The sequence below is a fragment of the Anguilla anguilla genome, chromosome 10, assembly GCF_013347855.1.
Source record: "Anguilla anguilla isolate fAngAng1 chromosome 10, fAngAng1.pri, whole genome shotgun sequence".
NCBI classification, from domain to species: domain Eukaryota; kingdom Metazoa; phylum Chordata; class Actinopteri; order Anguilliformes; family Anguillidae; genus Anguilla; species Anguilla anguilla.
In genome coordinates, this window is record NC_049210.1 from 29982627 (window position 1) to 29996830 (window position 14204).

General features: G+C 38.7%; 1 protein-coding gene across 2 annotated transcripts in view; it reads left to right on the forward strand.

The window, feature by feature from the left end:
• zgc:172271 (uncharacterized protein LOC100000381 homolog) overlaps nt 1–12765 on the forward strand; it is a 52282-nt gene extending 39517 nt beyond the window's left edge. For both annotated transcript variants that reach the window (XM_035436078.1, XM_035436077.1), the window contains 4 exons: nt 2548–2630; nt 4349–4533; nt 10588–10771; nt 11767–12765. In XM_035436078.1, coding sequence (XP_035291969.1) covers nt 2548–2630; nt 4349–4533; nt 10588–10771; nt 11767–11810 — 496 coding nt within the window. In that variant the 3' untranslated portion in view covers nt 11811–12765. The remainder of the gene's footprint in view (nt 1–2547; nt 2631–4348; nt 4534–10587; nt 10772–11766) is intronic.
• Nucleotides 12766–14204: the final 1439 nt, after the last annotated feature.

The following is a 14204-nucleotide window of genomic DNA, read 5'->3' on the forward strand; positions in this document are numbered from 1 at the left end:
GGATTTAACATTTGTCTTTTAACTCAACCAACAAGTACAAGAGAATAAACTTGCCAAACTGTGTTCCTGCGGTAAAACCCACTTGTATGTATCATCATTATTTACTGGATTAATAATTACATTATACACTACATTTCCAATTGCATGTGGCCACCTGAACATCACACCCATGTACTTGTTGAACATTTCATTCCAAACCCATGGGAATTAATATGGAGTTGGACCCCCTTTTGCTGCTGAAACAGCCTCCACTCTTCTGGAAAGGCTTCCCAGTAGATTTTGGAACAAGGCTGTGGGGATTCATTTCCATTCAGCCCAGAAGAGCATTAGTGAGGTTGGGCACTGATGTTGGGCGTGAGGTCAGCATTCCAAAGGTGTTTGGTGGGGTAGAAGTCAGGGCTCTATGCAGGTCTGTCAAGTTTGTCCCCTCCAAACTCCACAAACCATTTCTTTATGGACCTTTGTGCTTTGTGCACAGGGGCATTGTCATGCTGAAACAGGAAAGTGTCCACACAATGGTTCTGTGTTCCGGTCTGTGTTTCCCTTGTTGGGCCGCCAGATGGCGGCACTTCTGTTTTGTGTCCTGCTCCCCCTGTCTAATTGTATTATTGGTTTCAATTGTTCAATTATTGGTTTTTGGTTGTCTCGTTTTCCCTTCCCTCTCTGTGGCCTGATTGTGCATTGTGCCCTGCTGTGTCTCGTCAGTGTCTGGTTCGATTTAAGTCTTCTTCTTCCCTGACTTGGGTGCTGGTTCCTTGTGTTTTCGCTTGTGTTTCCATGTGTCTTGCCTGAGCGTTTGCCCGTGTTTCCCCGTGCCTGTTTTTGTCCACCTGTTTCTGCCCTGCCCGTTTAGCTTCTCGTTGGATTCTCTGTTTTCTGTTTTTTTTGAGTTTTTTGTGTAATTAAAGTCTGTATTTCCGTTTTGGAGTTCTTGGGGTTTTCCCCCCTCTGCGTTTGGGTCCTACCGTGACAGGAAAGGGCCTTCTTCAAACTGTTGCCACCATGTTGGATGCGCACAATTCGCTAGAATGTCATTGTATTCTGTAGCATTAAACCCTTGAGGTCTACCTCGTTGCCAGCAATGAAAATGTTAGCCAAACATCAGTTAATTGATTATAAACAATCGCAATTAAATTGCTATGATCTGTTCATATTACATAATTAAGGAAAACGCCGTTTCGAAGGACAAGCAAAATAATATAGCCTGCTAGACTGCATCCATTGGGTTTTGTTTAAGTAAATACCCCATATGCTAATTAGTTTTTTACCAAATGACATTAACGTCATTATAAACATCCATGTGACAAGCTGGTTCAGTGAAAAACTGCTCAGAAACAAGTCACCTACTGTTTTTTGTAGGTGAATTTCTACATAACATAGACCGTAGTTTTCACAGATGTTTGTGCACCATTTAGCCTGCAAAAATAAAAGATGTGCAACTTAGGTGACGCAAGTTGTGAAATTATTTGCAACCCACAAAGGATTGATTATAACAATATAATCTACAGGCTATTTTATTATATAATATTTAGCAGTGTAGGACAATTTCTAATGAATGCGTAGCTTTATTGGTACAGAATCCATTGGGAAATGTGTACTGAAAACTTTTACTATTTAATTTGCATTTTATTTTGGCTACATTATATCATGCAGTTAAAGAGCTGGATTAAGTTGTAAGCCAGTTGCTTTCAATTTTACGCAGGCAAGTGTTTTGTCATTGCAATACAAAGACGTCTGGGTGAGTGGGGAGTGGTAGGGATCCAGCAGCTGCGTAGCTTGCTCAATGTGGATTCAGTCCCTTCACGTATTTGTTCTTCACATTGCCAGCTGCTTTCAGTTTAGGGACTGTTGCTTTTAATCATAAAGACGGGAGAGGCTCAGCACACCCTGCTGAAGCAGATCAATCCTGTCATTGGATAATTGCTAGTACACAGCCCAATGGTGAAAATAGTTCAATAGGCGTAACTGCAGCTTCAGCAAATGTTAAGTTTGCAACTTACTGAGAGCTGATCCAAATGAACAAATCTATACATGGAGGTGAATCATTCACGAACGACACACCACTCCTGATTCATTTTGAGCAATAGTGCCAGACCTGGCTAACAACATTACCAGACCAGCGAGTCAAGATGCAGACATCACTGAAGCACTAGTGTTAACTATGTCAAGCAAGAAACAGAGTACACATTAAAATACATACAGACTACATCCATAAGAAGCCCTTACAAGAGAAACATAAAATATAAATAACATAGTTATTATTATTTTATTATGAAATTTAGAATATATGTTAACTGATTGCAAGCTGATGTCAACCTGTTTCTTTAATATGTCTCTAATGTTGATATGGCTGGATAACCATGAAGTAAGATGAGAACTTAATTTCTTTCATTTCCTTGGAATATGCCAAGTGACACAAGATTACCTTCCTTATTTGCTGAGATAAATATTAAACTGGCAAAGAATTTGAATGTCTGGAGGAAAGTATGACAGGAAATTTGAGCAGATGCATGCTGGGAGGTGGAGTAACCTTGGTCTCGTGTGCAGGTGTTTGGTAGGAGACCCCAGTGGGAAGACCTATGGAGATGTAGCATTCCTGGAGCAACACAATTTAGAGGACAACATTAAGAGTAAGTACTATGACATTATTACAAGTTGACTTAGATGCTGTCCAACATATTTCCTCCATCACATCGGGATTACAGTGTTTTTTCCCCCCACAAATACAGATGAGTAAGCGATGAACCACATTAATGAAAATGACTGAAAAACAGATGTGATATTTACCAGCCCAGAGAAAACTATATGGACAGCTGGCATGTTATTAGACGTCCACCAACGAGTTGATGGAGCCACTATTACAAGGCATGAGTCAAACAATTATTCCAATTAATTGCTGAATTCATTTCAGGTAATTGTTCAACTACCACTTAATCAGGAACATGAGATATAATGACAGCATAATAATGTATGTTCATTGACACATGGTCAGGTTCAGTGTATTTTGAGTGTTAGACAGTGCTGTAATAAATTGCTCACAAAGAACAAGGAAAACATTTTAAAAAATTAAAACCGGGTGTATTTGAATTCTAGCTTACTTTGCAGCAGCATAGCTAGTTTCCCATCCCATAGCCTCAGGAGTCAGACTCATCGGTAAAGAATGGAACCTCTTCCCGTGTGACTGCATTTCTCAGATGGTCTGTATACCTAACTTAGCCAATGTTTAAAAATCTTCTAACAGGGGTGACCCGCTTAACCATATAAAATTGTTTGCCAATATGTTGCCTTGCATGACCATGAGCTTTAAATGTTAAATGCACAGATTTGCAAAAGTCAGGAAGAATATTGATCTAAGTATAACTCACGAAACTCAGTCTGAAATGTAGTCCTTTCCTATAGTCAGTCTCAAATGCATTTACTAATTTACAATGCCCTTCTGCCACTGATGATAATTCATGATGTGTAGATACACTATGGTAAGAACGACTCAAATCACTTATGAACGGTTTTCTGAGCAAAACTCACAAAATGTGCAAAATAGAAGCTTTTGAATCTGTGGATCTGTCAATGACATGCTGTCAGCTGTTTTTGTTCTTTCATTAGTTTTTTTGCAAATCAATACTTCTTTAAAATACTCTGGGGCCATTGGCTAGATATTATGATTCCTGCTTCCTTTACTGCATACATGTTTAAAAATATATATAATTCTGGGTGATCCACCTATTACAATATGAACATTTGTACCAATTCCTCAGTTAAATCAAAGTTCATGCAACTGTCATTGCTCTCTTCTTCTTGTGCTTTTAATAGCCATATCCCCTTGTCCATGTCTTTCTCAAACTGTGGTTTTTGTTTTTGTGTCTACAGTAAGTGTTGAGTCTTTAAGATCTACAGCAATTTTGTTACAGTCCTTCTCCCCACAAACCACACAATCCTCTGTTCTCTGACGCACACAGGTTTTATTGCGGTCAGTTGAAGGTCGTGCATACACGAACAAAAACTAAAACAAACCAAAACACACACGATACTGAAGCACTTGGTGTTGCTCCACGTGCAATCTCATTCCACCCTCGGTCTCACTGCCGGCAGGGCATATAAACAATTAGCAATTAATTGTCATTGCACACACCTGGGGTTGCAACGCCAGCTAAACCCCTCCCTCTCCGCCCGCAAATGGCACCCTAACTACACCACCCCTCCAGTCTCCAGTTTCATTTTTTGTGAAAACTGCATCTGACAGTACCAAGTATTTGTAGCTCCTTGAATATGTGTAGATTCTGTGATATTTTCTCTGTGATATTACAACACAGTGTGTACACACTTCTGTGATTGTCCTCCTCTACTGCAGGTCTGGGCTCTAGTGGCTGGGCAGAGGGCTGGCTAGCTTGGGATTTTGAGCTGCTGTGTCAAGATGGTCAACGGGCATCCCTTTCCCAGTGGGAGAGCTGTCACCTTGGTGCCATACCACCAAATCTTGTCATGACCCGCCCCATACTCACCGCCCGTGTCTATGATTTTCTCATGAAGTCACAGGTCAGGGAATCACACGGGAACTCCTTTGACAAGTTATCACATGTGTAGGGCAGCATGATCTGTGGATTTATATTATCTCAAACTATTGTTTGAATCATAGTTCCAGGGATGCTTCTCATGTGAACCTCAATATCTGAGGTATTGAGGTCACATAATGAGGATTTCCAAAGACATCAATAGTGCCCAACAATTGCAAGGAATGATCGGTAGGATCCAACCACCAGCATGAGAGAAGTAACCACTTTTTATGATATGCCTAGAATATTTAAACAATTTTAGAAACTAAAATATAAGAAACTCAAATGACAAATAATAGATTGAATCTCATTAGGAAATACAGTGGAACAACAATAAGAAAATGGTGGAACTGAAAGAAAAGTTTAACTTTACAATTCTATAAATAAATTGAAATGCAGAGCTGAGAAAAGGTACGCTTTATTAGAGTAAAAAAATAGAAAGAAGATAACAATGAAGGTTCTCAAAACTTCTTAGCGGGAGTGAAGTCTTAATACCAGTGCACAAACAAGAAGTGTGTAGTGCACCAGTTGATTGGTCACAATATATTGATAAACTAAGAATATTATCTCTCATGTCATGAGACACAGCCTTGCCCAGAGGAGTGATTATTGGATTTGGGAGGGGGAGGAGTTCCCTTTTATCAAGCAACCAGAGCTTGTGACCAGACATCTTGGGCTCTTGACCTAACTAGGACAAATTTCTCCCTTAATGTTTCCCCTTAAAATGACAATAAATATGGATTATCGGAGTGATTCAGGAGAGGAGAGAAAGGGAGGCTGAGCATATTTGTATTGGGGGCTAGCTAATGGCTGTTAGTTGTCATAGAGGCATAGTTATTGTAATGGCTCATTGTGGCCAGTCTTTCAAGAGGTTACACAATTCTCTAATGAGGACATTTCACATACTTAAGTGCAAGCATTCGTGGGTGGGTCAGTCATATGTTATGTTTGACGCACCAGTTTGGACTATGGATTATTAGTGTCTCCATGAACATGGAAAGTACTTATTCATATTTGCGGTGTGCAGATACATTATGTGCTAGATGAATGTTAAATTTCCTTTTAACTGATTATAAATGAATAAACAATAATAATAAACAAATAAATTATGAACATTCCTTAATTACCAGCATGCCGGAGACAGGAGCTACCTTTAATAAACATTTTATTGCTGCTAGGCAGCTCTTTCAAAGAGAGCATAAAAACAGCCCATCCGTCACCCCTTTACTTATATCAGCTGCTTCTTAAATAGAAGGGCATAATATCCCCAATTTTACTCTCTTCCCAATTTACCTCATTTCAATTGCAACTATTCACTATTAAACATCTATCACAGCATGCATTCTGCATATAGTTCCAGCAATCCATCCATTTTCTAACCGCTTAGTCCAGATCAAGGTCACAGTGGCAACAGGGCAAGCAGGGCAGCCCAGACGTTCCTATCCCTCTAGTGCGCATCGAAGGTCACAATACGACGAAGCTGAGAGAACAAAATAATTTGCAAACAGCAGAGATGCCACTCCTATGTCCCCAAACTGGACACACTTTGTACCTCGGCTGCGCCTAGAGCACCTGTCCATTAATACCAAGAACAGGAGGGGAGACAAACCACACGCTTAGCAGAGTCCAACACCCACGTTGAACAAGCTTGACTTAATGCCGAAAAATGCGAACACAGCTCTCACTCTGTGTTACGACCCTAGTCGTAAGTTTGTGTTTAAATTTGTCACTGTTGCGTGTGTTTCTTCTGTCCAGTTGTCATCTAATTGATCATTTCTGTATCCAGTTGCTGGGCTTGAAAAAGCCGCCGTTTCCCACCTACCAGCGGGGACTAGCTCTTAAAACTTGTGGTTGGTGTGTTGTGTTTAGTGATTGCCTCGTTTGACTTTGCATAATCGACTCTAACTTTGTTTGACTCCAATTCCCGCCTAGCCCTTTTGGTTTGTTGGCTAATTAGATCTTATGTATGATCACTGACCTGTTCCCATCGACTCCGATTCTTGCTTTAGCCTTTCTAGTTTGTTTGCTCCGTGATATTGTGCTTCTGGCCATTTGCTTATGTATTCGATTTCTGATTCTTACCCAGCCCCTATGATTTGTTTGCTGATTGGATTTCGTGTTTGACCGTACGCTCGTTCTTGACCTCATGTTTTTCCCTCTGATCGCAGTATAGTGCTTTGGTTAGTTAGTGTTTTCCCAGCTGGACATAAGTTTATTACTTTGCTTTGTTATTTTTTCTTTATTGTTTTTGAAGCTGCTCTGTAGGGGGTACGCTATTCGGGCTTTTAGTTTCCGATTATCAGCTAACTGTCCGAAGTTCAGCAGTAAAAGCCTCCTCATGCGCAGTAACCTTCGAAGACTAGCAAGCATTCAGTCAGATTTGGATAAGCAGATAGGCACTGGAGTTTCTGGTCGGTTTGCAGCATGTTTCCCTTACCCGTTTCCCTTATCATTTACCCTGTTACAGCCTGACCCTAGATCAGGTTGTACTGTAACACTCTGAGTATACAAGGACCGAATAGCACGCAACAGCAACCCAGGCAACCTATACTCCTACAGCACCTCCCACAATATACCCCAAGGCACACATTAATTTGCATTCTCCAAATTCACAGAACATACTGTATACTGGATAGGCAAATGCCCCCTCAAATATCTGCGGGAGAGTAAAAAGCTGGTCTGTTGTTCCGTAGCCTGGAGTTCGACTGGGGTTTGACTAACGGTCGTAAACTCCTTTCCAGTACCTCGGCATAGATTTTCCCAGGGAGGCTGAGGAGTGAGATTCCCTGATAATTGGAGCGCACCCTCCAGTCCCCTTTTAAAAAAAAAAAAAAATGGGGACTACCACCTCGGTCTGCCATTCCAAAGGCACTGTTCCCGACTTCCATGTGACATTGAGGATTCGTGTCAGGCATGACATACCAACAACATCCAGAACCTTTAACATTTCTGGATTAATCTCATCCACCCCTGGTGCTCTGCCACTTAGGAGCTCTCCATCCACCCCAGTGACTTCTGCCACAGAGCCTCTGATCCCCCAGTTTGCTCCAGCTCAGCCTCCTGAAAATAAGGTGTGTCTGCCAGATTCAGGAGTTCCTCAAAGCGCTCCTTGCATCTACCAACAGTATCCCCAGTTGAGGTCGGAGTTTCACTATCCCTGCTAAGAACAGCCAGACTCCTCCCATGCCTTGGCTTTTGCTTCTGCAACTGCTGCACCTGCGGCCTTTTTTGCCCACCAGTACCTGTCGTCTGAATCAGAGGCTCCCAGCGCCAAGCAGGCATGGATTCCTCTAGCGAGTCCATGGGTTGGAGCCAGGACATGCACAAACTAGCTTTTGACCACAACCCCTGTATGCATACTAGTACCTACAGTGTAATCCCCAAAAATTGAAAGGCTGCTTGGGTACTCCATTTACATAAATTAAATTCTGATGATTTAAATAATTACTGTCCTATTTCCAAGTTACCTTGCTCAGCAAAAAATTTAGGATCATTGATATATGCACAGCTTAAGGTATTCCTGGCTAGCAATTCAATCCTATTTCACCAACAGTCTGGTTTTAGGTCTTAGGTCAGAGGTGGGCAACGAGGGCCGTATCTGTTTCTGGTTTTCATGGCAACTTCTGACCTTAATTACTTAATTAGCCATAACATTTACGGCATCTGACATTTTAGCTACATTTCTTGATAAGCGCATGAATGACCACTGAAGACTGTTCTTTTGTCACCATGTGAAACATTTTACTGTGATCTAATCTATCAGTGAACCAATGTTGGTGTATACAGCCAGTTAGCTCATTTAGCTAGGGTAACTGGTGAAAACAAAAATGTGCACACACACCGGCCCTCCAGGACCGGAATTGCCCACCCCTGTCTTAGGTCATAGCATCATCACAGCTAGCTCCTTAGTTGGAAATTATATTGTAACAGCTCTGGACAATCATCAAGTTCTGAGAAGCTCTTTTTGTAGATTTGTGTGTAAGGCTGATACAGTTGATCACCCCATTCTTTTACAGCACATTAACTTTCCTTAATTGGCCCCAATACCACAGCTCTCAAGTGGTTTAATAACTACCTATCAGATAGATCACAGTGCGTGGTTTTAGGTAGTATATGATCTGAATGTCACAACAGGAGTTCCTCAGGGTTCTATCTTAAAACCAGTCTTGTTTACAGCAAAGTTTGCAAAGTTTGACTTGTATCCTGATGACACAATACTTACATATTACTCTGTACATATAGCTGTTGAAAATGTTCAGTCTGCTTTTAATTATTTTCAGCATATACTGGTGAATCTCAAATACGAGACAAAGCAAGACAACCTGTTTCAAGTTGCTATAAAACTGAAGCATGGGAGAAAGTTCACCTTTCAGCATAACAATGATCCTAAGCACAAGGATACAGAAATGTAGGTGTGGCTCAAGTAGCAAAAGATGAATGTTCTACAGTAGCCCAGTCCAAGGCCTGATCTCAATCCCAATTAGAATCTGTGGCTGTATTTTAAAATTGTGGTCCAACCAACATCATCAAACAATCATCATCCAACCAACTAGAACAGCCTGGAACAAATCTGCCTAGTGAATGAGAAAAAATCTGACCCAGACAGTGTGCAAAGCTGGTTTATACTAACCTCAAAACACTCAGAGTTGTTATTGCAGCAATAGGTGGTACTATTAAATATTAATGTATGGGGTTTGATTACTTATGCAAGTAGCATATTTCAGTTTAATAACAAATAATTTTGTCTTTAAAAAAACATGTGAACTTCAGTGAGAATAATTTCAAACAATTGCAAACCACTGTATGTCCTTGATGTAATCTCTAAACAATATAAAATCTACCTAACCTCCTAAAATCATGATTTTAGGGATATTTGAAAAAGCATCTGCATCCCAGACTCAGACTCCATCTCAGTAGCTGTTAACTGACTTTAGAGTGATATGATATAATATGTGATATAATGGGCCTATGATTCAAAATTAGCATGATTTGGGCAAACAGTTAAATCATACATTTTTTGGAACTGCAAAACACCAGCCACCAAACTACCAGGGTTAGCTTAGATTCTTCAGAATATTCATGTTTGCAGTACAGTATGTGAAATGTCATTTCTCATTAGAGAATGGAAAGACACTCAATTTCATTGCGAGTGGCATGAATTCTGGTAAAGCTGGCCATAACAAGTCACTACAATGATTATGCCTCTATGATAACTAACAGCCATTAAATTCCTCTCCAAAGTAGGGCAGGAAGAAACTTTCAGTGAACAATCAATCAGACCTATCAAAAAATGAAGAATGTACACGTATGCAATAGCCAATAACTGAAAAGGTTTTTTGAATGACAAAAAATGTAAGTTTTTAAAAAGATTGATAAATTTACCCAGATTAAAAATTATTAGTAAGACTAATGAAACCATTTTATATGTATGATATTTTATTGGTTCAATAAAGAAAGAGTACAGTTACACACATATGTAATATGTAAGTAATGTCATGTTGCTGACCCACTTATAACAAGATCTCAATGGAAGCCAATTTATAACTATATAACTATTTTTTTACAGGGAGAACTTCCTTTCTGGTAATGCAGCTCTGTGACAGTTGTGAATTGATTTAAGTAAACCTCAGTAAATTGTATAGAAATATCTCTTTTTATTTGACTGTAACCAGCTGCTATAGCATTCGTCACCAGGGAAAGCTGGAAAAGAGAAACAACAGCATTGGCGTTTCAGAAAAGTATCAAATTATAACAATACAAAGTGCAAACAAAGAAATGAAGACAAATTTAAAATTCAGTTGACAACCTAGTGTAATTCTGTTCAGTGTACTTTATGCCGGCATCCTATTTGTGGCAATAAGAATAACCTACTGCCCTTTTAATGTTATTTAATGTTATTATTTTTATTCTGAAAACAATTGTCAGACCACACTAAACTGAAATTCTGAGCAAGTGAATTTAATTTTATGATGCATCACAGTGTTTTATGGCATTTTTGACGTTAAGTTGTTCCCTCTGCTCCTATACCACCTGACAGGAAACACTGGCAGCACACCCAGATGAATTCAATCTCTTTCAGTCCCAACAATATGGCGAGAGTGATCTACTTTTCAAAGATGTCACACGGTGCTTTGTCCATACAAGCCACCTGGACTATCGAGCCATCTTGGGAGAAGACTTCTACAGGACAGTGGAGACTATCTTCAACTGTACACAGTCTGGTAGGGGTCATACTGTAGCATGTACTTCACAAACACAGAGAAATTGAAACCCCACAGGTACCTATAAAATTACCATTTAAATCTTTAAGCACAATGGTTGCAATATGCATTTTTTCAGCAGCTCTGATGTTATAATCTGACAAACATTTTGTACAATTCAGCTCTCAGAGGATTTGCCGATTCCAAATAGGTGGGCCAGGGTCCTATATCTGGAAAGCCACCTTTGCAACCTCTACTTATCTCTGGAACACTCACCAAAGATGAGTGTTCCAGACTCACCAAACAGTTTTGAAGATAACTGGCAGAGCAAACAGTCTGGGTTTTTGCAAGTGCAAGTTTTTATCCCATTGGTGCTGACTGAAATCAGCCACATGTTCTCACAGGTTCAACACGTTCACATTTTTAAACGCTCTTTGTTTAGAATAATCTTTGAACTGTTACATCAAATAACATTAGATGGTAGACATGCCTGAATTAATCATCTGATACTATGATCAGGTTCGTGGTTGAATAAAAGAGAAAGTATTGTGCATAATTTAATAGATTTATTATTTAACTGTTCTTTTTGTAAAATATTGCATTCGGACAAAAGATTTATGTCATTTCATTGACCCAGATTTAACATATGCAATATAATGTAAATAAAATGCTCTATAAAACAGAGCAGAGTTATGGCAGTGTCAATATATAAGATTTTACACATACATTTGGGGAAAATATAATAAATAACACAGATTGTATTTTAATAAAATTATTATTATTATTATTACTATAAATAATTCAAATCAAAATTAGAAACCATGGATGACTGCCAGATTATGCATTTTCATGCGTATTAATTCCACCTTGGGTGATCCCATAGCAAATATTCAACCTTGAACTGTAACGCATCACAAATTGTGTTAAACTGGTTTTGGACATGGATATGTGGTATGGTGGTCTCATTGCATTATACTGTGAATTTTTCATAAAATATTGTCTATTTCCTCCTACAGAAATCTTGGAGTTCTGTACTCAGGATGTATGTACCATATTCTGAGCATCTGTTACAAGTGGGAACACCAGAGAACCTATAAGCCAGGCCTCATTCCGCCTCTCCATCTATGATAGCTACCACATCCTGTCACAACAGTATTAAGAAATGACACGTTTACATTCACTTTCACTTTCATTCATTTGGCAGATACTTTTGTCCAAACTTCAGCTGCCAGTTATGGCAAACAACATACTGTAGATTGCTATCTTTGTTGTGCAAACAAAAAAATGTCAGAACAGAGTAGAACACTATATTAATGCAAAGCAAATCAGATTCAACATAAGTGAATGACATTAGATATTAAGTACACAAATAGTTGGCAAATGGATCTTACAATTAATGCATATTATAATTAAGGTGCCAGGGGTATTTTAATTTACTCTTTATTTTTTGCCTTGTGCTCATGCATATCTGGTTTCCTGAGGCATTCTGCTCCATTAAATTTCAGTACCATTACAAATGCAGAACTGGGAGAATACACTCCTCATTCAAATAAGTAGATGGTAGCAAGTCATATATTTGATAATGTTACATTTTGGGACTGCCTGTATATATTGTTCAGAGAACTATTGAAACAGAATGCCTGTTGTGACACTTTTAGTTAAAAAAGGGTAACAAAATTGTGATACTTTTAGTGAAAATAGGGAAACAAAGTTTTAGTATCTCATCTCAGTAAAACAAGCTGACAGATTCCTAATAAAATTAAGCAGCCAACAGGTGCACCTTAAATTATGTCCAGTGTTCTATTTCACTTAAGGTGAAATTATGTATAATATAAATGTTTACTTCCAAGCACTTTGCATGCTCATATTATGTCTGTGTCCTAAAATGACAGAATATGCTAGAAAATGTTCTTTCCATAATGTCATATTTGTGATTGACATTTCTTCTTATAAACAATGGGTCAATTTAATGGAGAGAACTTTATTTAATAAAGAACTTTATCAGCAAATGTCAATATTTGTTGCAAATATACAGTACAAAAATTCATCAGCGGCCTTTCCATGAAAAGATGAGACAACAACTTAAAACTGAGGACCAGGAAGGCAGGCAGGGTCATTCAGTCATTCATTTTTCCATTGCCAAAACTGATGATGAAAAATAATGCTGTATGTTTTCTGCATATGCGGTCAGACTCAGATGTCACACAAAAATATAATAAGGCAAACAGCAAAAAGAAAAGTGCTATTGCAGATGCTAGACAGCTGAGCAAACATTTCAGCTCCATGCTTTCTTCAGTGCTCAGAAAGATGCAATACATGGTTCACATAAAGGAGTGATCTATTAATGAAGAGATACCTTACAGGTGGGATAATTAGAGGACCATTTTTTGAAGTCACAAATTGGATTCACAGGATCCAACAGCAACTATATTTTATATAAATTCATGAGGAATCTGCAAGAGAAAATACTAAATTATACATAAAGACTAAATTAGAGAAAACAATTAAGGATGAGGTTGCCATTCATGCCATAAGGGACCAGTGACTTGAGCTCAAAAATCTAAGAGCCTTCTGTTTGAAATAGTATGACATCTACTTCAAGTATGACAGTTGCCTCCTATATGTGTGGAGGAATCCGGTCAATGCCTAAAAACATAAATCTGCCAGAGAATTTGAAATGTTGGGAGACAAATGATTTATCCCCATGCCTCTGGAATAGTGTTCTTATGCTTTATAGTTCTGGTCTGTAGGGAGTGTGTACTTTTACCAATGTATAATAAAGGACAAGTACCTTTGACATGCACTTTTACCAATACAGGAAAGCACACCCTTATCCAACCCATAGAGTGTATGGGAACTAGAGGGGACTGGGCAGTGAAGTGCCTGGAAGTCTGTATGCTAAGCATGAAAGAGCTTTCTTCCCATTCAACTCAATTTAGAAAATCAAGCCGATTTGACTGTAAGTTGAAGAAACAAGTCTCCCAAGTGAATTAACAAAGCTATATGGGAGAGGAGAGTTTGAGGGGGATTCCCATTATAATGGGAATTATAATTACCATTGAAGGTCATTATAATATAATATTGGCTTATTTCAGAGGAGTTTTACATAATTAGTTCACAGTTTCAACAATTTTATGATGAGCAAGGCCCAGACAATATATACACTCAATAGGAAGAGGTTTTACAGTGGAAATTTTGAGATATGTCCAGTTAAAATCATTATAACTGTGTATGAGCATTTATGGCAACAGTATCTTTCAGAGACCATTATACATGATTTTTTACATAATTAGATGGTTGTTTCAACTGTTTTGTAAAGAGCATGGCCCAGACTGTAGGCACACTGTGGAAAATGTGAGACATGCCCATTTAAGGTCACTGTAACATAATATCAGCTTTTATGGTAACACTATCTTTCTCAGAGATCATAACATGGGATTTTTACATAATTACA